Source organism: Pangasianodon hypophthalmus, chromosome 5 (assembly GCF_027358585.1).
Source record: "Pangasianodon hypophthalmus isolate fPanHyp1 chromosome 5, fPanHyp1.pri, whole genome shotgun sequence".
Classification (NCBI taxonomy): Eukaryota; Metazoa; Chordata; class Actinopteri; order Siluriformes; family Pangasiidae; genus Pangasianodon; species Pangasianodon hypophthalmus.
In genome coordinates, this window is record NC_069714.1 from 22,455,078 (window position 1) to 22,478,530 (window position 23,453).

Sequence of the window (23,453 nt, forward strand, 5' to 3'; positions counted from 1 at the left end):
TTTCCAGCATGATTAATGAGAGCAGTGGCCTAATCTCAGGCAGCCTAAGGTGAGTGTGCAAAGGGAAGGCCCTTAAGTGCAGCTCTCCTGCTGAGGGGAGCAGCTCAGGACCTCAGGCTCCGGCTGCACTCTCTCAGGGCCTCGTGTAGAGCGCTGATCTGCCTTACTCACCGGTTCACTCTTAATAATGCTTAGCAGCTGGCACACACCACGCTGCAGTGCCTACCATAGTCACTTCTTCAAACACACACGTCTGCAGGAGCTTGGGCTTGAGTGTAACAGAGAAGAGCTGGCAAAAGCCACAGACATCAGTCACAGAAACCTTCTACTGCACAACACAGCCAGACATCCAGCTATAAATAGAGAGTCAAAGTGACCAATAACCACTTATTCACAGGAAGAAGCAATATGACTGCAACCAAAGACAGTTGTTTTGCTTGAAATGTAGAATTAGGAAATTAAGAAATGGTGCAACAACCTGGAAACAGAAGTTTATGGCATTCTGTGATCCTCAGAAACTATTTTAGTCCCTCCAAAAAAGCTAATTATTGCCATTGTGTTTAAAAGTTTATTTTCTCTTCATCAGTCTGATGCAGGGACTTGTTTCCTCACAGAGTTGTGCTTAGCCAAAAAGATATTTGCAAGATTCCGACAGTCGTGTCCAGGTAAGTGGTCAACATATATCAGACTAGATGCATCACTGATCAAGGCAGATCAGAGTTAGGCCTTGTTCACCATCTTGGGTGAACCAGTCACAAAAGGACTGCTAAAGTGAAACCGACAACAATTCACACCGGATACTTACACACATCTCCGTTGGCAACTTGTTACCAGATTTCATGATGCTCAGCTCAAAAAAATAACCATACATAACTTAATGGTAAACCAACTCAGCAAGAAAACCACAGACCTGGCAACACTGGCCCTTTGATGTTGTGGGGAAGCACTGCTCTACACGCTAGAATGTGGCCACATGTATCTTTGACCACTTCCACAAGTGGTTTGAGTGCTCAGGTCACAAGACACACTTGACCCAGTTCACACCTGTATTTACTGCTGGTCGCTTGTGATCGACGGCCTTTTAGTCTTCTTTTGGTCTTTCTGTGCTAATGAGCACAAGACAAAGCGTGAGGTGTCCACCATATGTTATTTCTCTTGGAGAAAACATGCATTGGAACATGAGTTATGTGAGCTGTGATGTGAGAGATCTGAGCAGTCCATATGCTGCCAATACCCAAAAAGAAGGCTCAGGTAAGTGAAAGACACATCTCTTTGGAGTGTTTCTTTTTTGTTCCCTGTCATCAGTTGAAGGAAAGGTACTATTTCTGGGAGGTTGATGGCAAGCTTAGCAGAGACATACAGAAAAGAGAGACAGAGAGAACATTCCTTTCAGGCCCTTGTGCTTGCTGCTGGCTGTTTGCCTCCTTGATTTAAACTCCAAGTGATGAAAAGGGTCGCTCAGCCTTCTGGGATTGATGGCAGGGCCTGTCATCGTAGCAAAGTTATGTGTTACCAGACAGCTAGGATAAAGACATAGAGTTTCCACTGGCTGAGTCCAGCGCCTGACCACAAGCCTCCTTACACCGGTTTTGCATCATTACTTCAGTTTGTTTGGATTTATGCTTACATGCAGACCGAGTCTGAAAGCTTCATACTGTGTGCTCTGGACAGAAATAGAAATTGTGAGAATTCGTCTTCTAGCAGTAAACCTCACACTGACAGTGAAGGTTATTAGTTGTGAGGATCAGTGTGTGGGAAGTGAGACACAGATCAAGTTGTTTTTAAATGTCTGGTCCTGAATCAGAATCAGAACATGGCTAAATAAAGGTAAGTCAGAGTGTATTAGAGGAATCTTTGTTAATCATTAATCCTGGAGCAGGAAGTTATGTTACCTGTCTTTCGGAGTGGAAAGTCATCTTTGGAATCGTAGAGTCCCAGCACTGGGTGGTTGTAAGTGGACATCCCTGTCTGAGGAGGAGAACTCTGATCCAGTGAACTGTGCTGGGTTTTCCTGTAGAAAACACAAACATGAAAATTGAAGGCTATTTAAAGCTCTCTCCCTAACATACTGTCTCTGTTTTGTTTTTTTCTTTTCTGAATCCACAGCCCTGATTAATCTCTGAGCATTATTTTTCCACTCTTTCTCTGACCAGAGCTCCGAACCAAACGGGAAGTTCAACCAAAACCCAAAGAGTCAACATCACCTAATTCAGCCAGACAGCCTCAAACATCATAAATTCAACCAGAAGACACCCTTTCATCTTCTCGAAATAATATTATTTCATCCCCAATACAGGATACAAATCCAAGTCCTGTAAATGTATCTAAGCTTCACTTCAGAAAAATGGCAAATGCTTTTAACACATGGGTATTTATGGCTTGTTATTTTATTTTCTTTTTTTTTCTGTGTTCAAACAGTTTGAGCAGCAGCAGCTCAACATCTCTCTGTTTCTGTAAAGTACATTAGACAAGCAATTTGGAATAAATGTCCATATCAAATATAAAGAGGGAGTACAACAACCAAACACTTCTCCACTACGGGTTTGATACACCACTTGAAAACACAGTATCTCGCTCAAAATGCAGAAGACAGCAAAACAACAGAAGCAAAAAGGAACATTCCTGTGAGCACACCGACACCATCTGCACACCTCCAATCTTAAAAAGACCAAAAAAAAAAAAAATCACAAACCACACTGACAAAACAAACAAATGATCAATTTTTCTCTGTTGAGGACGTGGATTTTGCAAGCTAACAGAGCTTTGTTACACAGTGCCTAGCATACACTATTATTCAGATTCCCGTCTGGCAGAAATGTACAACATTTATAAAATAAATAAATAAATAAATAAAAATAAAAAAAATTGTGACATTGTTTTGTTATTTCAGTACATTACATTTACCCACTTGACTAAATGTCAGGAAGCATTGCTACATTCTGAATAAGGAAATGTCACCACTGATATACAGATAAGACATGCTCATTAACAAAAATGATAAAGAAATTATACGCCATTTCACAGACACAAGCTTTATGCCACATAGTAGCGCAAACCTCAGCTACAACATTCACAAAACGGCTGTTTTCTGTGCCAAGGCAGGCAATCTGGCACACACCCAACCCAACCTACTCACTTTGCCTGCTTTCCCATCATCTAAAAAAAATAAGCTGTGTGTTTAGCAGCATGAGTGATGAGTTTCTGGAACCTGCTGCAATTAAAAGAAATGACTGGCGTTTTAGACAAGTGAGAATAAATGTTTTGATCAATAAAACATTCAGCTTTCGCCGCAGGCTCTCTTTGTTCAGCCGTCGGTGTTGATCTAACTGCGAAGGTGAGATAGTAAACAATGTTTTATTGACACACTCCTAGTATGAAGAAAGCCAACCTGAGAATTTCAGTATGTGATGTGAAGAAAATGCGAAATGGCGCTAGTGCTTGCACACAAGATGATTCTGAAGCAACACTATGGCCTTGAATGGAGTGGAGAAGAGTGGACAACTCCATCTTGTTCACACTGTGTGTAGGGAATTTATCTTCCCTCTCCCAGATACACGTTCATAAAAAAAGAAAAAAAAAAAAGAGAGCTCCAGTATGCTAATATTCATTCTTTGCACAATCTCTTGCTCTCTCTCCACACTTTATCTGAACCTGAGAGATAACGAGTGTGAATTGGTGTGCATTTTTTTAGAACCTGCTGCTTAAAAAAAGGTCCTGTTATCTTTCATTTTGCTCGTCAAATCCTTTACAAATATCGTAACAATCCAGAAACACCTCCTTTCCCCCTCTTTTTTTAAATCTCTAACTGCTGAGGTTTGACTGATAAAAAAGTCAATAAGTAGACAGAAACTTCAGTCAGGCCTATGTTTACCTATGTCCCAGGTCTTATTCCTGTAAATCACGCTGGCTCTCTGGCTCTCCCTCCCTTAGAAAATATTCATATTTTGTAGCTTGCCTTATGTGTGATTTCTGAGTTGAGGTGTGGAAGTGTCTTAAATTTGGTTGTGAGACTTTATTTATTTATTTATTTATTTTTAACTTACCAGTATGAGTAGCGTGGGTCATTGGGCATGCAGTGGTTGAGGCTCCTCTGGGCCAGGGCTTTCTTCTTATTCAGCACAAACTCCTGTAGACGCATCTTCACCTCCGTGCTCGCCACCGCACCTGCCAATCACAGAACAGTGTTCAGAAACAGGCCCCGCCTACTACACTAACGCTGCGTTCAACTTAACTTGGAAGTGGGAAGTCGGATCTCGGAACTGTTGTGAGCTGCCAGCAGCAGAATCCTTGTGCTGAGTTTATGTTTAAGATGTTTTATCAGTTAACTTTTACTGTAGGAAGATGGTGTAGTTCGTCATCTTTATATTTTCGCAGACCACAGTTTGGAGTCTGCTTTGTTCTGATGGTTGGTAGTGAAGCATTTTATTATTTATTTATTTTTTTTTACAAGTATGAGTAAATGAGCATGGTATCAATACAATATTGATACATGGAACAATATGGAACAATCCCATTACCATTATCACTATCAGTGCATCCCTAATTTTAATATTTTTGCATATACACCCATCACCAAAGTGCGAACTCAGTGCTAAATAACTCCACTGTCTCGTATACTAACTATAACAGCTACTGCTAGGGAAATCATTAGCTTAAACAATCCCTTTTAACGCTCAGAATCAGTTATAAAAACATGTCAATCTCAGTATTCTGTACTCAGTATAATGGATATTCAGCAGTATTTCATATGCGCCCTGACAATGTTGTGCAGTCAAGTTTGATTTTTATGATTAAAAAATTGAACAGGGTTGGATATTTGATGGTGCAATGCCAGAGCCATGTCGTTTGCATGCAGCATGTGTGGATAAGGAGTCGCATGGTTCTCTATACATCCTCATACTGATGCACTGTGGTCCTCATCTGGTGATGTTAACGTTAAAGCGTGGGCCTGTAATAAACCTGTTGGTGGGAGTGTTTGGAACACAGCATCATTACAACCTCGATGCTTCATTACTCACTCAAATGCTTGTGTCATGACTGGCAAAACATTTTCCATCTGAAGATGAATGAAATTCAGTCACTTTATTAGCTCTTTTCACCAAAACAGCAAGTGCACAAGATCACACTAGAATATAAATGATGCACCATGATGATCAGCTGCAATAGAGTTACTATCTCTTCCCCGTGTCAGAAATTTAAGTTAAAGCTTCATCTCTAACTGTTACAAAGCACTGACACTGGAGACTCCTTCCAAAAATCCAACTTAAAATGTCCTTACAGAAAACTTCACCATATCAACAATTTTATTTAAGCAATGTGTGGAATTAATTAAAACAAGAAATTAATACTGAGTGAGTAACATTTCACACAATAGCTCACATTGATTTGTACATTCTTGTTAAAGGTGCTTCTGGTAAAATTGGCTTCTCTTCTTCCTATGAGCTTTCATATATTAAGCCAAAAGTTATCTTCCTGAAAAATGAGTCATTTGCAATGTCCACTGACAGTCGCTAATGCTACTGTAGTAACAGTTTCAGTAGGATTGTTGCTAAAATTGGAATTTGATGTGGCACACACACACAGACCAGCGGAGATACACACAGTGAAAAAACATTTTCTGACCAATCAGATTTGAGATTTTTAACAGTGCTGTGGTATAAAGAGGACATGTTGCTCTCTTGTGTTAACTGATGTGCTGTGATTTGTTATAACTACCATCACAAGACGTTTAGGGGTCCGTGACCAACGTTAAGTCCACATCAATGCAGGCATCACTGAATGGTACAATAAAGGGCACTTGATTTTGCACCTAAAATGCACAACTGATGATCCGAACCAATGTTTCAAATTCATTTTATTTCTCTAGCTCTTTTAACAATAATCACTGCCAGAAAGCAGCTTTACAGAAATCAGGATGTAGAATTGGATTCAGATTCAGTGCCACAGAGGCGAAGAAAACTCCCTGAGAGGATATGAGGAGGAAACCTTGAGAGGAACTAGACTCAAAAGGAAACCTGTCTTCTTCTGGGTATAATTCTTTGTATTGTTTTAAAATGCAGGGGAATTTTCTATACATTTCTTTCCTTTTTTCTGAGTATCACAAATTACAGATAATGCAAATAAGCCATAATCATCAGAAGTTCCCCTAAACACACTGACAACACTAACCCCATCCTCTACAGCTATCAGTACAGCGCAGTGCAGTTTCCGTCAGACAGGCACCTCAGTGGTTTTTTTGGGTAAGGTATCTTCCCTTTAATGTCTCTCTAAAAGAAAGCGAATTCATAGAACAATACCACAGAGACAGTGTCAGTTAAACAAAGCTGTGTGTTTATTTCTCTCTCCAAAGAAAGCATGTTTTCTCACAGCTCTCTCTACAATTTCCACCTTTCCTATCATCTGTAAACAAGCCTCCAGAGACCTCTGCCAGCTTCACACACCCACTCACCGACCCACAAACTTCCGCCACCAGGCAACACACACTCGCAGCCAGCAACAGGTGAGCAAAATCTCAGGTGGCAGATAAGAAAGCGAGCGATCAGCAGTAGGAGTAGTGAGGAGGAGTGTGCTTTCTAATCTCGGTGTCTCAGAGGGACCTGCAGGCTACACTGGGACTCTCGCTGACATACGGCTCAGAGGATTCCTGGGTTCACACTACAGCTGTGACGAGGATGGGAATTAAAGTGAGAAATATGCACTTAAACCCAAATCAGAGGCTGCTGAGATCGGTGTCTTTATCAGCAAAACAAAAAACAAACAAAATCTCATCAACCTCTGCTCTCTTTCTCTACATTATTTTGAGATCTTGTACTATGTAACAGGCGTTTAATGCACATGGCTAGCTCTTGGAAATCGGAAAATGTTTAATTTTTATCTTCTAGTCATACATCTCTCTGGCTGCTGCACTGGAAGACTCACACCTTAAGGACAGCTGAGAGACGGCATGCACAAATGCTTTTGGTCTGCATGAAAAGAAATAGCTCCATACCACAAGGCGGCAGCAGACTTTATTTGTAATCAAACAAAGAAATGGAAGAAAATCAGTAGCTTGGGCACCTGGGAGTTCTCAAGGTTTCACGCCAAGGCTATTCATACTTTAGTCATTGTTGCCAGAGGACAATTAGGTTTAAAAAACAGAATAAGGAAATAAAAAAACATTATCAAACATAATGCACTTGACGGCGGTGGAACTATAGAGCACGCTATTCGTTCTGAATCCCACCACCTGCTGAACTACACACACAGGCAACGCTAAAAATAATATTTTTAGAATGAAGAACATGCAGGTAGGTGAATGTAAAACACTAACAAACATGAGCAAAATAAAGTCTAGCACAAAGCTAACATATAACTCTCTTATGTAACTAGCACAATACATCACCACATTTTAAACATACTGAGAGAAAATAAAGTCACTGGACAGGCAAATAGTAGCTCTACGCGTAATGTGAGAAGAGAATAACACAGCAGAAATGTTCTCTTACGACTTGCTGACTTTTAGTCAAGGTCTCAGACATCACTGAAAACTGTATCGAGAGAGGAAATAGACTGTGGCTCTATGGATACACGGCTGTCCCCTTTCTGGGAATTCATATACTAGTCTATTTGTCTCAAGCTATAATGTATGAATGCACTTAACTAGCTAATTAGCTTGCCTTTTTTTTTTTTTTTTTTTTTTTTTTGAGTCAGTCACATTTCTGGGGCAAACCAGAGTGCATATTTCTCACTTTAATTCCCAACCACATTGGACTGGGCAACACTTGTCCGGTTGGGCTTATGAATTTATCACTGGTTCATCACTGATACTATGTAACTGAAAAGTACACTAATTTCCCACCTTATTATTATTATAATACAGGTGAAGATCTGAAAAAGTCCAGGCAATGTTTTTCCTATCGATCCTAACTGTCCTGTTTCACTGAGCCTGTACCCACCGGAACTCGATGTGGTCTTCTGCTGTTGTAGCCCTCACTCCTCAAGGTCTGACATGTTGTGCGTACTGAGATGCTTTTCTGCTTACTATGGCTGAAAGGATGGTTATTTGAGTTATCATAGCCTTCCTGTCAGCACTAACCAGTCTGGACATTCACCTCTGACCCCTCTCATCACAAGGCGCTTCTGCCTGAGGAACTGCCGCTCTTGGGATGCTTTCACACTATTCGGTGAGACATCAGCATCCACTCTGGCATCAACAACTAGTCACTGAGATCACATGTGACATGATTTTACGCACTGTGCTGCTGGCAGGTGATTGGCTGATTGGATAAATGCACAAATGAGGTTCCTAATAAAGTGGTCAGTGAGTATAATAGTATTAATGCAGCATGCTATTATTATAATATGTAGTCTGCAGTGTAAGATACTCTGTAAGATCACTTGCCCATAATGAATTCTGACAAAATAAGTAAAGAAAGTGTGTGTGTGTGTGTGTGTGTGTGTGTGTGTACTTACTCTCCTGGCCACGCTCCTTGTTTTTGAGCAGCTGCAGTTTCTGCTCGCGCTGCTGTTTCTCCAGCTCCTGCTCACGACGATGCCGCTCCAACTTCCTCTGGTGCTCCAGCAGCTCCTGCTGATGCTTCATGGCCAACAGCTCCTGCTGATGCTGAGACAGACAACAGACACTTTCAGTATATCACACTCTGCTTTTCTGTGTGTGACTAAGCAAATCACAATACTACAAAAACACATGTTCATTCTTGGTGCTTCACAATCAAGCGGCATAAATACCAATGTTCAAGGAGACGTTGTAACGTTAAAGACAGCGTGTGTGAGGAGCAGAGCGGTTTGTAAACATACAGCTGTATAAGTGATTAAGTGTGCTCTCTCTAGCTTAGTGGGAGCGAGAGCACTGGAAGTGACATTGCCTTTTACAGGCAGACCTGAGCTCTGTGCTCTGCTCGCCATCCTCCTGAGACGCGGCCCTTCGGCTTGTTTAGCACTATAAATAGCTGCAGAGGTGTGCTGAAGGAGAGTCTCTGGACAAGCACAAACTTGTGGCTGCTGACAGATACTCAGCAAAGTTCGACACATCACAGAGCAAACACCTCTGAGGTGATGCGCTAAGAGGATGACTTGCTGCTGTGAAAAGCCGTGTCTTTCTGTCTCCGTCTGTTTATGCGTTTTTGAAGATGTACGAGGATGCCCAGTCTTCACCTCACTCTGACAGTCTATTAAATCACATCAGCCTGTTGTGACTACTAAAGCATTACACTCAAGACGAGACGCAGCTTACTCTGTGATTTACTGCGTCATTGTGCAGAAGTGCTGGGATTTGAACTCACAACCTTTCCAGAAACTGAAATACTGAGCTACAGGTGGGCTATATCACGTCATCTGACATTTTTTCATTTCCCCACTCATAACTTTAGTTCCTACCTGTGATTAGCCCCTATGTACTGCTTGACTTGGAAAAATAATAGAAGAAAAACATAACTGTGGTTTCATCTCATCCTGTCATATACAACTGCTCAATAATGTGTATAGAGACATTACAAAGAAATTTCAAGCTGGGAAGGAAGTAGCAGAGATCATCCGAGTCTCTGGAGAGTGTACGGTTAGCTTCTGACGCAAATGTGCTAATAGTTAATATGAAGCCTGGAATATAATATGTAACTTATACCAATTTTCACACTGATTAGTGTGTTATGCATACTGGGTTTAGTTAGAAGAAAAAATATAGATATATAGACATATGGTGGTGCCTCTGGTGAGTGTATATAGCTAGTACAGTTAGCTTGTGCTGCTAATCTGCTAACAGTGCTAATATGAAGCCTGGCAAGTAATGTACATCAAACAAAGAATTTTCTATCTTTTTTTTAACTTCATTAAAATATTAGAATATATTTTAAATATATTTTTTACACAAAGGTAAAACGTATATCGTAATAACTGTGTACTGTTGGCTAACTATCCTTTCTCACAGGAATAAAAAACGCTGGATGGATGCTACACCCACACAAGAGGCGGACTACAAGTGACACGAGCGGCTTGTCGCTCTCTAGCATGAACGCAGGGTTGCTCAGGACTTTTTTTTTTGCTCAGGACTTGGTTGCTAACTTTTAGGAGACACACATTGCAAAAAGATCTGTTTGAGACTTTAGGTCATTGCTTCTCAACTGTGGGGTCTCCTGTGATTATTTATAACCTAGTTCTCGAGATAAAAACTTCATTTATGCATGTTTATAATATTTACAGATATTTGCATATAATATTAGTGAACGAAAGCCTAGAAATTCAGAATTCTTCACTCCCTGACGCACCCGATCTGTGATGCTTTCGGTGTAAAATGGGTTTTATGCTCATGAACATGCCCGACTAAAAATAATAAACCCAACCACTGGCTAAAATTTATTTATGGCACGTAGAATTCAGTGCCCTTGTTTGCATCAAATCAGAGTAGTAATCTAGACTGAATGTAACAGCTGAAATGAGATCTACTGAGATTGATATGCTGCAGCGCGCCGCACGAGCCCAGTCCTCTCATTAGATGAACACAATGAGTCATAAAAACATTGATAAATGTGTAAAGAACCCATCAACTTGTCTTTTCCTTTTTAATGTTAATTAAATAATATATATTTGTATTATTGTATTATTTCAGTTTTAATCTTTTAAATATGTTGTGAGAATTTGGGGTCTTTAAAATGGGGTCAATGCTCCAAATATTTTTGAGAACCCTTGCTTTAGTTACAAATAGCCACTACAACATGCAACAAATAACTTTCACCCACATCTGTCCATCATTCCATCATATTTTATGTCTATAAGTTATTACTCAGATTGAATAATTGCCCACAAAGCCAAAATATTTGGCATTCCTGTTTAGTTAATTCATTTCTAAAATTTCAAAGGGTTACAGTCATACAAAGCAATAACTGAATTTCCCTCCAACCTCTTTCATATCCTGTGAACAGCTCTTGGATCGTCTCAGTTATAATATTCGCCTCTATTCTGCTTGACGTTTCTCTTATAACTCTGCCAGATGTCACAATTTGCCTTTTTCAAATCAGTTGTGGAGACTGAGAGGCTCCTGGCAGAAATTTGACTTCTTTCTTTTGGTTCTTTGCGATGTTTTGCTCTGTTTTGTCTGATTTCGCCTTATGTGTTGGATTGTTTTGATGTGGCGTACCGCATTTTATTTTTAACATTTTGGGGTTCTTTTTTGGACTTTGAATGAATGAGTTGCAAACTCACCCTACCTTTAAATATGCTGAACAACAGAAAAGAGCAATATTACATTTTAATGATTAACTTTTAATCCTGAACCCGTGTTGCTTGGTGCAAATGTACATTTTAGTCATTTGTAAGTGGAATATTATGACTAGGTACTAGATGACTACGTTCTGGTTCAAGCAGCTGCAGATCTGTTCGCATTCTTAGCTCAGCAGATCTGCGCTGTGTGCAGTGACTGGTTGCAGGAAGACAGTGCTGCAAAACGCAGTCTCCTTTCTTCTACTACTCATCAACACGGCGTCACCACAAAAAGTGCAGGCACTACATCACTCAACTCCCTCCATCCTTTCTCTGTCCACTGCTTGGGTTATTTATAGCCCAGCCAGAACTACTGCTCTTCTATTGGCCAGAATTCTCACTGTGGCAACGCAGCAAAGCTGGTGATGTGCTGAGCTCATGGCTTCATGGAGTTTCCCAAGGACAGGGTTACCACAGCAGACCTCCCCTCTCCCTTCACCACACTGCCCTCCTCTACACACTTCCCTTTCCACAGAACACTGCCATTAAGCCCAACACACACACACACACACACACACACACCTTTCCCACAGCACACTGGCCTTCTGCTGAGCACATTCCAGTGTGTAATCAAGAGCTTTATGATGAGGCCTCACACAGCAAATCACTGACAGCAGCACAGATTCAGGAAACCACAGTCTCACTCACTCTCGTCTCCCTTTCATGTCTCTCTCTCTCTCTCTCACACACACACACACGCACACACACACCAGAGAGAGAGAGAGAGAGAGAGAGAGAAATACACACACATGCAGACATACACACACCGCTGGCTAAACACATACATGTCACTGTTTTCAGACTATAGCCATACACAAACTCCAAACACACAAATGCACACACAGCATTCTTGCTGCAGCCATACACAGACAATAGCACAGCTGTTGGACTATAGCCACACAAACACTCACACACACACCTCTCACAACATGCACACACAGTGGCAAAGCACCAAACACGTATGCAGCCACACAAACTTGTCACTGGAAAAAATACTACTTTGTACATTTTACATACATTTTGTAATCCCATTGTGGCATCCTTAATAATAATCTATCAAAATCATGGGGTTCGCATTACTACAGACGATCCATCAGCAGATAGAAGCAGACACGTGATGAGCAGTGACAGAAAAGAAGAGGACGAGCGTGAGAGAGGACGTGTCTCACCTTAATGTGCTCCTGCAACTGGGCTTCGTGTTGGCGTGAGAGCTGCTCGTGCTGCCGCTGGAACTCGGCAATGAGCAGCTGCCTCTGGATCTGCTGCTTCTGTTTGAGTGCCAGGAGCTCCTGCTGCAGCTGCTGCTCCCCAGACACGGGCAAGTGCTGCTGATCCACACGCAGATCCATCGGGATGGCAGCAGGGGGAATGGGAACGGGCAACACCGCACTCACATCAACTACACACAAACACACACACAGAATATAATGTATTAATACCTTCAGTGCAATATTACCCTTCCAGCAAAGCATTTTATATATATATATATATATATAAACGTCAATACAAGAACTGCTCTGGTGGGCGTGGCCTATTATTTTAATGACAAGTACTCCCAGAGACACTCATGCTGCAATGCATGAATACATGACAGCAGGAGCAAGGAAAGCTGAGAAATGTGTCTTGCATAAGTGTTCACCCCCTTGAACTTTTCCCACATTCTGTAGAACTTTTCCACATTCTGCTACAACCTAGAACTGAAGTGGATTTAACTGGGATATTATGTCATGAATCTACAGAAAATCAGCAACGGTTTCCATGAAATGGAAAATGGTTTGAGAAATTGAAAAAGAAGAATAGACAAAAATATCAGTATCCAGATGTCCACACCTGATAGAGACATATGCCAGAAGACTAAAGGTGGCTCTACCAAGTATTGACCCAAAGTGAGCGTGAATACTTATGCAAACAACAAATATCTGCTTTTTTTGTTGAAGTAATCTTTGTATTATGACATAATTTACACTGAAAAGGAGAAAATTCTGATGGAGTAAATGCATTATTCATGTTATGTGCAGCATATTGAGGCCCACAAGACCAACACTGACCTGATTAAAAAGCAATCACTGATTTACGTCCCCTGGGGCTGAACTAAAAGCGTAATTCATCAAACAGAATTCAATTAGCAATCACACAGCGATATGTCAGTGCTCTTAAACGCTAATTATAACAGAACTGCAAGGAATGGATGTTTTTAGGACAGGTAAGAACCCCATGCATGTCTTTTATAAACAAAGTACCCACACTGAATTAAGATGATGATGCACGTACTCGTACTGATATCTATTAACCAGGCAAACATATTTATCAGAGTACAATCAGGCCAGGGTGAAGCACACACAGCACAGATATGCAGTTAATAACCTCAGTAAGGCTGATCGAGACAGCTAACACATCAGCTCAGATCAGCTTTAGCTTTAAAGGAAAAGTGCACCCTGAAACATGATAAATATTGGAATATTTGTGATTCTGGTACTAATTTGCTGTTTGATGCTGTATCTTTTTTTACTGCTGTCAGAAGGTAGCGGTCGTGTGCCGCACTGATGTCACGGGAAACAGTTACAGTGGTGTTTAATAGGAGAAACTTTGTTCAGCGATCTAAAACAGTGATAATCGTTTTATTAAGTGCTAAGCTGTAAAAAAAATAAATAATAATAATAATAATAAATAAATAAATAAAAAAGCAAGAATTTATTTTCTCACCATTTTTCAGTGATGTTCAATATCATATTAATGAGAAATCCAATGCAGAAATAGTGGAGACAACAAACATTGGACTTGTAGTCCCTCAATCCAATCCAAGCTATATGATGCAGCTGTGCTGAGATTCGGTTCAGCTAGGCAGCGATCAACGAGATGACGAGCGCGATGGTGTTGACGGCTTTACTAGCATGTAAGTTGAAGCTTTGGAACCTTATCTGTTTGAGCAGAGTGTACAGATGAGGAGGTGAGGAAGCTGGACAGGGTAAAGGACTAAAGCACTGCTGCATTGCTCTCTGTAGATAGAGATGAACTTCCACTGGCACCACTATCAGCAGGCAGTGAAATTGCATTGTGGGTAATTTAGCCAAAGTGAAAACAATGTGTTGTTGAAAGAAGTTTAAACCAAAAAGGTCAACTCCAAATTTCATCAGTAAATAAATATTCTGAAGCTGCAATTGAAGCTATCATGTAAGTTTACAAGTATTATGCAAGTTGTTCAGGGTGGATTTTTTCCCTACAGAACTGCCGTGGATACAGTCGGGCCTCTGCGTCTGCTTCAGGACGTCACACACTGCTCCAGCACTACAGCCACTTCAGAAATACCCAGAGACCCTGAAGCCATGCCAAGCTCAGGGTCACAGCCCTTTTTTTGTAATAGCGCAGAGGAGAAAATGATCCATTCATTCCTTATGACTTAATAAAACCATATTCGTGACGCAAAAGCGGCCTCACAAAGGGTTCATTGAGTCACGAGGCCTGGAAGAAGTCAACCGCACTCGGCTGGACAGGAAGCCGAAAATGAACGACTTCCCTCGGATATGCTTTGAATAAGTATGTTTTTGCACTTAAACTGAGACATAAAATGGGCAAATGCTTGCTTTCAGCTTGAGCTCAAATCCCAACAAAGCCAAGCAAGCAAACCAAAACAAACATCTATTAACACTAATTAACGTGCCAGTTAGCTCCCTGCAGCACAAACGGCCCAACAAAAACCTCTAATTAAATAACTTTGGTGAACATCAGAGTAGTCTCTTTCCAAACAATAAGTGGAAAAGGAGCTAGAAATATGCAGTTAATATTAACTGTCAAAAACAGTTTACCTCTGTGCATGGCAATGAAATCTCACTCAGAGGTGCAGCACCTGTGAATCACTCAAACGCACACATCAGACTCACATTTGTTTTGTTGTGTATTATTGATTAATGACTTATGTAAATGTTTTTGTGTAATTATTAGGTAGATGAGCAGATAGCAGCACTCAGAGTTTAAAGTCCACAGGAATACGTTTTAAAACAGGAAGTCAGGGAGAGAGCATGTCGAAGGACTTGACTGATCTCCACAACAGCTGAAAGCTTTCTATACCAGCCACACCTCCCACCCTGTCTAAACAGACTGATCCATAAGAGGCCACAAGTTTAAATAGAGCTTGTTTTTGTTTTTTTTTTGTTTGTTTTAACTGTATAGGATTTCTCGCTGCTGATTTGTCCATTGTGACTTGGTCATGATTCAAGAGCATATATTTCCAGCCAAATTAATGTCTTGATATTGGTCTTGATATGACCACATGCTCACTCGCCCTTTCAGACACACATTAGCTGTATATGAAACTTTATGTCGCAGCACATAGACCATCTCAGTTAGTGCAACTCGCAACAGCCGTACACGTCTGAGCCAAGATCAAACTCGTGGAGCGGGATGAGCAGTTTGTTCACAGAGGCGGAACAAATGTGCTCTAGAAACAATTTGATTGGACTCAAAATGGACGAGTTCAGAATGAATTGTCCCATATATATATATATATATATCCTATCTGTGTCAACAGATTTCTTGAAGCCATTTCTACAGTACACAATCTGTATCATGACATGAAACTGTTACAAATAATAATACATTTGTTTATTATTAATAAACAAACATAATATTTTTATTTACAATTTTAAAGATTAACTAAAACATTTTAACATCACACCAACTGCTTCTGGTCTTTTTGTAATTGAAATGAAAAAAATAAAATAAAATGTTATAAAATGTTATCACTATATCTCATAAAATGATACTGATATCATTTATCACAATATCTATATTACATTGTCACATCACTCAGTCCTAGTGTACAGCACCAACAGACTTGCACAAAAAGCTATGGGAAAAAAACAATCTTGATTTCTTTAGAATTGCATTAAAAATTGATCCCTCTCTCTGTGTACCTTCAAGATGAAGAATGTTGAGGAAATTATAACCTCAGAAAGTGAATAATGTTCCAGTTCCAGTGTGAGGAGAATGTCTGCAGCTCTACATTGCTTAGTGATGCAACATGGTGCAGAATAAAAATAAAACCACACATACCAGCAAAGTTCAGCAAAAAGTGATTTGCTGACACAAACAAGAGTGTGTAAAAACACACACACACACACACACACACACACACACACACACAGGGTGAACACTGATAAAGATTGATTCAACAGTGCTGTGCATGCATCAGTCACAGCATGTACCTTAGTGGAGTGATGCATCATGGGAGCAGAAGACGGAGAGTGCCTGGTGGTTTGGGTCAGTGATCCATCAGAGTTAAGGCAAGCTGTAGGTTCCTCAGTACAGACCACAATCATGTGATCAGATTACAAAGATCTGTTAAATCTGATTTCTCTCTATCGTCTGTTGGATTTTGCTCTCTGCATAGCTCTCAGTGCTGCTTGGTGGTATGAGACTTCCTGTGCTCTTCCACATGTCTGACTCTGGAGCTGCCCTAACCCACCCCCATACCCAGCACAGCTCAGTGACCCAGTGACCCCCAGGCAGGCTCGGACAGTCATCAGGGCTGTGTGACTGTGACGTTAGCAAAGCCCCATTTCTTCTAGAGTCATGCTTGAGATAACAGAGACATGTCTGTTCTCCAGCACAAACAATGGTCTTGTCATGACACACACACACAAAACAGTGAACAGCGAGTTCAGACTGCAGACTCTATGTGTCTTCAGTGTTATGGTCGTATCCATGTAGAAAAGTCTATAAAAGGCTAGCACACACTCTACTACTCCAGCAGAAAGCAAGAGAAAGAGAGCACACACATGACTTGACAAGAGTTTAACCCTACCAAAGAGATGGAGCTAAAAATAGCCTTCAGTGAAACTACAACTCACAAACATTGACTTGCTTTTATGTTTCCCCAAAGACCTCACTGCATCCACACACAGATTGCTTATCGATATCAACATTTCTTGACAAGTGAGAACTACACCAGCAATAGTAGTGTATGATTAGATCAATGCATCTTACACGCAGATTTCATGCACAGTGCAACAGAATACCAAAATGAGAAGTTAAAAAAACAAACACACAAACCAAAACTGAAATATTGCTCACACACACACACACACACACACACACGCGCACACACGCGCACACACACACACACACACACACACACACACACACACACACATACATATATATATATATATATATATATATATATACATACACATACATAGATGAACCATTTGGGGGTGTGCTGTTATAGGAAAATAATCAACGACGGCTGGTGTGATGAAGTGAAGTTACTGTTAGCACCCTGAAGATGATTATTTTCCAATAAAACACATCCTCTTAAACCACAGCATTTTGCCAATCATTACAAAGTATTCATTAAAGATTGACACGTAGTACTCTTTATTGGTTTATAGTTACATTTATTGTTGTGTTAGTTACTTCTAAAAAATGCAGCATGTGATATTACCAAAAAACTGGAAAGTGCAAACTCGTCTGTCCTGAAGACTTTCCCATGGTGGAGACTCATTCCATAAATGTTAAATAAATGTCTCCTTAAAGAAAGTGTCTCCATATCAATGTTTATATTACTTTTTTTTTTTTTTTGGTAAACAACAGTACTTTTTATTCCATCCATTTATTATTAGCCTTAGATTATGTGGACTGCCTGCTGTACAAGTCCCGGTGAATGAGTTGTTACTATAGAAACAATAACAAATCAGAATGACCAAGCATTAAATATAATAAACCTGTGATTGGAATTACAGCCAGCGCTGCTGTCAGAGCTGCTGTTATAGAAAATAAATCAACATCTACTGACCAGAAAAAATGGTCCTCACACAATGCTGTATTTATTACAGAAAAATTTGATACAGTGATATCAATACTGAATTAAAAATAGTTTTAAAAAAAATGGGATCTGTGCATCTCTAATACTGCACACGGCAGTGTACATGCAAGTATGGGAGATTCATAACGACATCAAGAAAGGGGTCATGTGGTTTAGCAGGGCTCTGCTCCTGAGAAAACACGAGTCTTGGGAACCACCGGGTGCACATTTCCCTCAGTATGCCAGACTCCTAAACAACCCCTGTGCCCTCTGCGTCCTTTGAAACGGTTAAATAAAGAGCCCGTGCTGGCTGAAAGCTCCGTGATGAGGTCAGAATGACCTCAGCAGAGTTGCTGTGGCACAGCGGTGTGTGTAAACAGCTGGCTGGACTCTGCTGCAGGAACACACACGGTCTTACCGTGCAAAGCCAGCGTGCCTGCCTCCTTACGTCAGCCAGGCAGCTCTGCTCAAAAGCCTCCTTTTAGCCCCAGCTGCACTGTAACAGCAGGAGCATGGGAACATTCAGTTATTCCACGGAGCTGCAGCCAGACCTGGCATCATCGGCCGTCAGTGCCTTCAGGCACCGGGTCTAAAAATGACGCAGAAACAAAACGGGTCATGGCGGTGCCTGGGTGGGGAAAAAGGCATGTTCTTGGGATGAGGAGACAACTGGTGTGTGCGTGCATGTGTTTAAGTGATCATTCCATTTTCTATATTCACATATGTTATGCATTTATGCTCATCATAGCCTGGAGAGAAGTTGGCCTGCTTTAGAGAAAACTCCTCTGTAGAAGCAGATGTCATGGTTATGAATATTAAAAAAAAGCACATTTTGCTTTTAGCAGTCTTATGTAACTCCACATCAATCAATACCACAGTTATTCATTTATACTTAAGCTCACATAAGCTTTCAAGCAGCACATCTATCTAACTATCTCTTCAATAAAATACCGGAAAATAGCCGACATAAAAAACAAAACATTGCTGAAATTGCTAGCACTGAGTGCTGGTTAAAAGCTCCTCCACGTCTCTCGCCGGTCGTTCACCTGACTGCACGCAGCTTTTCAAGCCTTCCAAATGCATTCCATTAATTCAGCGCAGTTCAATCCGGTGATCAATGAAGGCCAGGTTTACTCCAAACCCTGGAATGAATCCACAAGGAGCTCAGAAGCCGCGGTAATCGCTGCAAACCCCGCCGATGCCAGCAGTGGTCTACGTGTGCTCTGGCAGATGCGCTAGAATACAGGAAGGAGCTGTCTCTCTGTAGGGCCCTCAGATTCACCGCTGTACGCATAGATGTGCTCATGCATACAGCCACAGCCTTAATCGTCCTCTGCTGCATCACACTCTGCCAAGCGAGACAAGCCGCAGCAATCACTTCAACCATGAGGCAGCCAAAACAAACAAAGAAATACAGTGTGCACATGGTGTCTCTCTGTTACGCACACACACATACACAGACCTGCACGTACACAGGTCTATAGACAGGGCCAAGCTAAGTACACAAAAGCTCAAATATAATTAAGCATGGCATGTTTACAGTCAACAAAGTCGAATGTAAAGCCAACTCCACAAATACTGCTGTCAGGCAATTAGACACTCTAATGGGTAGACACTAGAAGAGCCAACGTGCCTAAGTGTCGTATCTGAACACCATGCAGCGATTCAGTAGTGTGATTCAGTCACTTCCTGTCCAAAAATCACAGTACCTCATGCCAGCGTTTAGGCTGAAGCAACATGCTTCAATAGTCAAGTTCAAATGAGGTAAATACAGTGACACTATTGAAAAAAAAAATCAATACGGCTTTAAAAAAACATTATGGTTAAGCCTTATAACATAAAACTATTATGCATGCACACAGAAACACAGTCGTTCATGATTGATTTTTTTTTAAGTCAAATATCTCTTACAATAATGCAGTGTCTCTTCCGATCAGAGAAAATGTGGTAAACAGAAAAGCCGTGCTTGCCCTTAGCTAGCTCCTTCTATCAAACCACAAAAACCTTAAGGTTGCATCACCCCTTTGTGTAATTTGTATTGTGATTGAACAATGTTTGCTTAATCTCTCTAGTCCTAGTTACTCCACAGACATTTTGAAAAATCAGTGATTGAGAAAGTACTTTGTTAATGTTGGTTAAACCTGCTATCGTACTTGCGCCTTTGTTGGTTAAACCTGTGCCTTCTTAATCACTGCTGATGGTGTGTTATGGATGTCTCAGTGAAGTGAGATTTAATAAATTAGCCCCAGTGCACACAAACTCATGGGAAGGTTTCAGTCTGTGTAATCACCTGACACAAGTGTCACTGATTCTATCATCTGCGCTGGAATGAAATCAGCCCCAGCCTCTACCTCATATCATTCTGTGTATTTTTACTTATGACATTTGATGTTGCCGTTGCTCTTGGTTCCACAAAAGTAAAATAAAAAAAATCTACTTTAAGCAATTTGTTAACAGCAACATAATGTTGTTGCAAGATAATTTCCCAAACAAAGAATGTAGACCAGATTTGATGGGATTATTCTTCACGAGATAGAACAGGCAGCAAAAGTGGGTAGAAGACAAGTGTGCATGACATGGCAAGCAGATATCATGACACTTAATGATACAGGATTAAGGATTAGAATTTTGTTATTTCACTTTCTCTGGTAGAAAAACGCCATTGTAAACTACATGCAGAAGACCATTTTGTAACATGAGTAGCTGCTCTTTTCCTCCACTGTGTGCATTCATCTCATGGTTGTGATTGTACACATTTAGACCGAATACAAGACTGTGTCCCAAATCACCCAATGCACACTAAATAGTACATCTAAGTAGTAATGGTGTACTGAAACACTCGCTCACTATCACTCTCTCCTCTGATTGGTTACCGGCTCTTTACCTGTCACCAGGTAGTCAGACTTCTTTCATGCCTGGAGTTGGGGCCTGGGACCTGGTTCTGACCAGCACACCTGACACAACACTGAAGTACTACTGCAGGATTGTCAGTGCAAATCACAAAGATCATATTATAGAGTAATTTTTGTCCTCTGACAATAATCATCAACATTATGTTTTGGCACCACCAAAACCGTTGTAACTGGTTTAACGAGAATAAATAAAAATGACATTGTAATATACAGTAGCTTTCTATTTTATGATATGAACAAACTTGAGGAGATATTATTCCACCATGACTGTATAAATCTCATGGAGTATGGAAAGCTGAAAATGTACAGGACTGGAGTTAAGAAACCCTGCGTTACATGTCGCTTGGGGAATGTAGCAGAATTAGTCATTAAAAAAAAGGTCTTAAAACAATAGGATTTATGTAATTAATGCAATGCTGGTGCTTAACAATACAAATCATTTAGACTTGTATGCATAAATATTAATAGATCTCTTCATTGTTCAGAAGATTAACTACGATGATGCCTGGATTGCTGACGGAATCCAGATGATAAATATGGCTACTATTCATTCCAAATAGTGGAGTGCTGTTTATCCTTTTTTTTTTTCTCCACAACATCTTTAGAGTCTGTAATGTGGAGAACGTAGGGCGTGAGCATGTATTATTAAGACTGTATCAGGTTATTACAACATTTAAATCTCCTGCCAATATTGATTTTCTCACTATGATAGCAGATATTGATCAGCTTTGACCGCTAGTCGATGGTATATGCAGCATATAAGCCATGCTGACTGCTGCAGCTATTTATAGCCTGGGTTGCAGTGTAGAGCGGCTCAGCAGCAGATTCTGTATCACTGCAGCCCCAGAGCAACAGCAGGATCATCTCACTCCGAGTTTACGCCACTGAGATTACACAGAGCCAGAGGCTAGGTGAGGTTAGGGCCTTATGAAAACCTGCGCAAGGAGAGATCTGCGCAATCAGCTTCAATCTCTGTACAGAACAGCGAGTGGGGGGAAATTAATGAAGGAGAAGAGTCCAAGAGATACAGAAACACAAACATGTTCAGTACCAGTCGTAAAGCATAGAAGGATGCTTATCTCTCGCTTTTTGCATGTCGAGTAAACAGAATTTACTTCCACCACCAAACACAGCGCTTACAGCACCCACTTAACAGACTAGACATCACCCAGCTGTCAATACACACACTCACGCTTGTGCATGCACACACCCACTCATGCTTTCTTCCCTCTTAGTCAAAGTCTCATTTACAGCAAAGTGCCATTTACAACTCACATTGTGCATGTGTGTTTGTGTGTCACTGGACGAGTGGAGGAGCTAGCAGATGGCACGGATGAACACTTCACCTATTAAAACTGAAGAGTGGACTTAATATTTTCCACAGCGCTGAATGAAAACAGGATTTATTTTTTTGGACCGCTGGTTTTGGGAAGCGCTGAACATAACTGCTGCTGCTAAGAAAAACATGAAAACAGAGAGACAGACTGATCAATGTGCAATGAGATGTGAATGGCACTGAGGTTGGACACTGCAGGCTGCTGGCTGGGGAGAGAGAGACTGTGTGTGTGCGCGAGTGTGTGTGTGCCTTCTACTATCATAGCAGAATGTTTATATATTTTAAAGACACACACATTTAGAATTTATCCAAATCAATCTAATCATAATGGGACTGGTCTAAGACTGTTTTTTTTATATATTTTTATTTTCCTTCCTTTGCTACTTATTTTTTGTGGACAATTAATTCAGTTAATGTTGTTAGTTTATCCGAACTGTTTTGAGAACTTTTTCATTCACACTGAACATTAAGCTTGTATTCCTTCATACAGACACATTAAAAGGTAAATTAGTGCAAACTTCTATTTAATATGATCTAATTAAATAATTTATAATTACGATGATACCTGATTCAGCTGACAAATCCAAAAATGTAATCATGTAATCATGACTGAAATACAACGAACTGTGTATATATATATATATATATATATATATATATATATATATATATATATATATATATATATATATATATATATGTATGTATGTATGTATGTATGCATGTATGGGTTTTTTTTTTTTTTTTTTTGCCTTATCCCACAGCGCTGTTGAATTCTCAAATCCAATTGGTCAGCTCTGACAGTAGTTTCGGTTGCAAGGCAAATCAAAGGTTTTTATTTTACATGATAATTTCTATAGTAACAACTTACGAAAGGATTTGTTTGACAAACGCTCCACATAAACAGATTTAAAAATGTGAGATTGTTGATATGGTGAAGTCTTCTGTGAAGACTTTATTTAGCATTTTTTTTTTTTTTAAAGAAGGAGTCTCTGGTGTTAGTGCTTTGTAAGTTTTCCGACATGGGAAAGTCAAGACATTTTATTTCCATCTTCAAGAAAGAGAAAAAGAAGAGAAGCTGGTGAGGGTATGACTGTTGATAGCTACTATAACAGAAATGATGACAGGAACTTGTTTTGAGGACATGTAATGT

General features: G+C 40.3%; 1 protein-coding gene across 6 annotated transcripts in view; it reads right to left on the reverse strand.

Moving 5' to 3' along the window:
- hdac4 (histone deacetylase 4) overlaps positions 1 to 23,453 on the reverse strand; it is a 170,276-nt gene that overhangs the window by 61,532 nt on the left and 85,291 nt on the right. For 4 of the 6 annotated variants that reach the window (XM_034304207.2, XM_034304205.2, XM_053234270.1 and 1 more), the window contains 4 exons: positions 12,420 to 12,649; positions 8,452 to 8,602; positions 4,044 to 4,164; positions 1,893 to 2,011 (listed from right to left, as the gene is read on the reverse strand). In XM_034304207.2, coding sequence (XP_034160098.2) covers positions 1,893 to 2,011; positions 4,044 to 4,164; positions 8,452 to 8,602; positions 12,420 to 12,649 — 621 coding nt within the window. Of the gene's footprint in view, positions 1 to 1,892; positions 2,012 to 4,043; positions 4,165 to 8,451; positions 8,603 to 12,419; positions 12,650 to 16,451; positions 17,273 to 19,098; positions 22,807 to 23,453 lie in introns of those variants that run through there. The other 2 variants (XM_034304206.2, XM_053234271.1) reach the window with 2 other exon arrangements.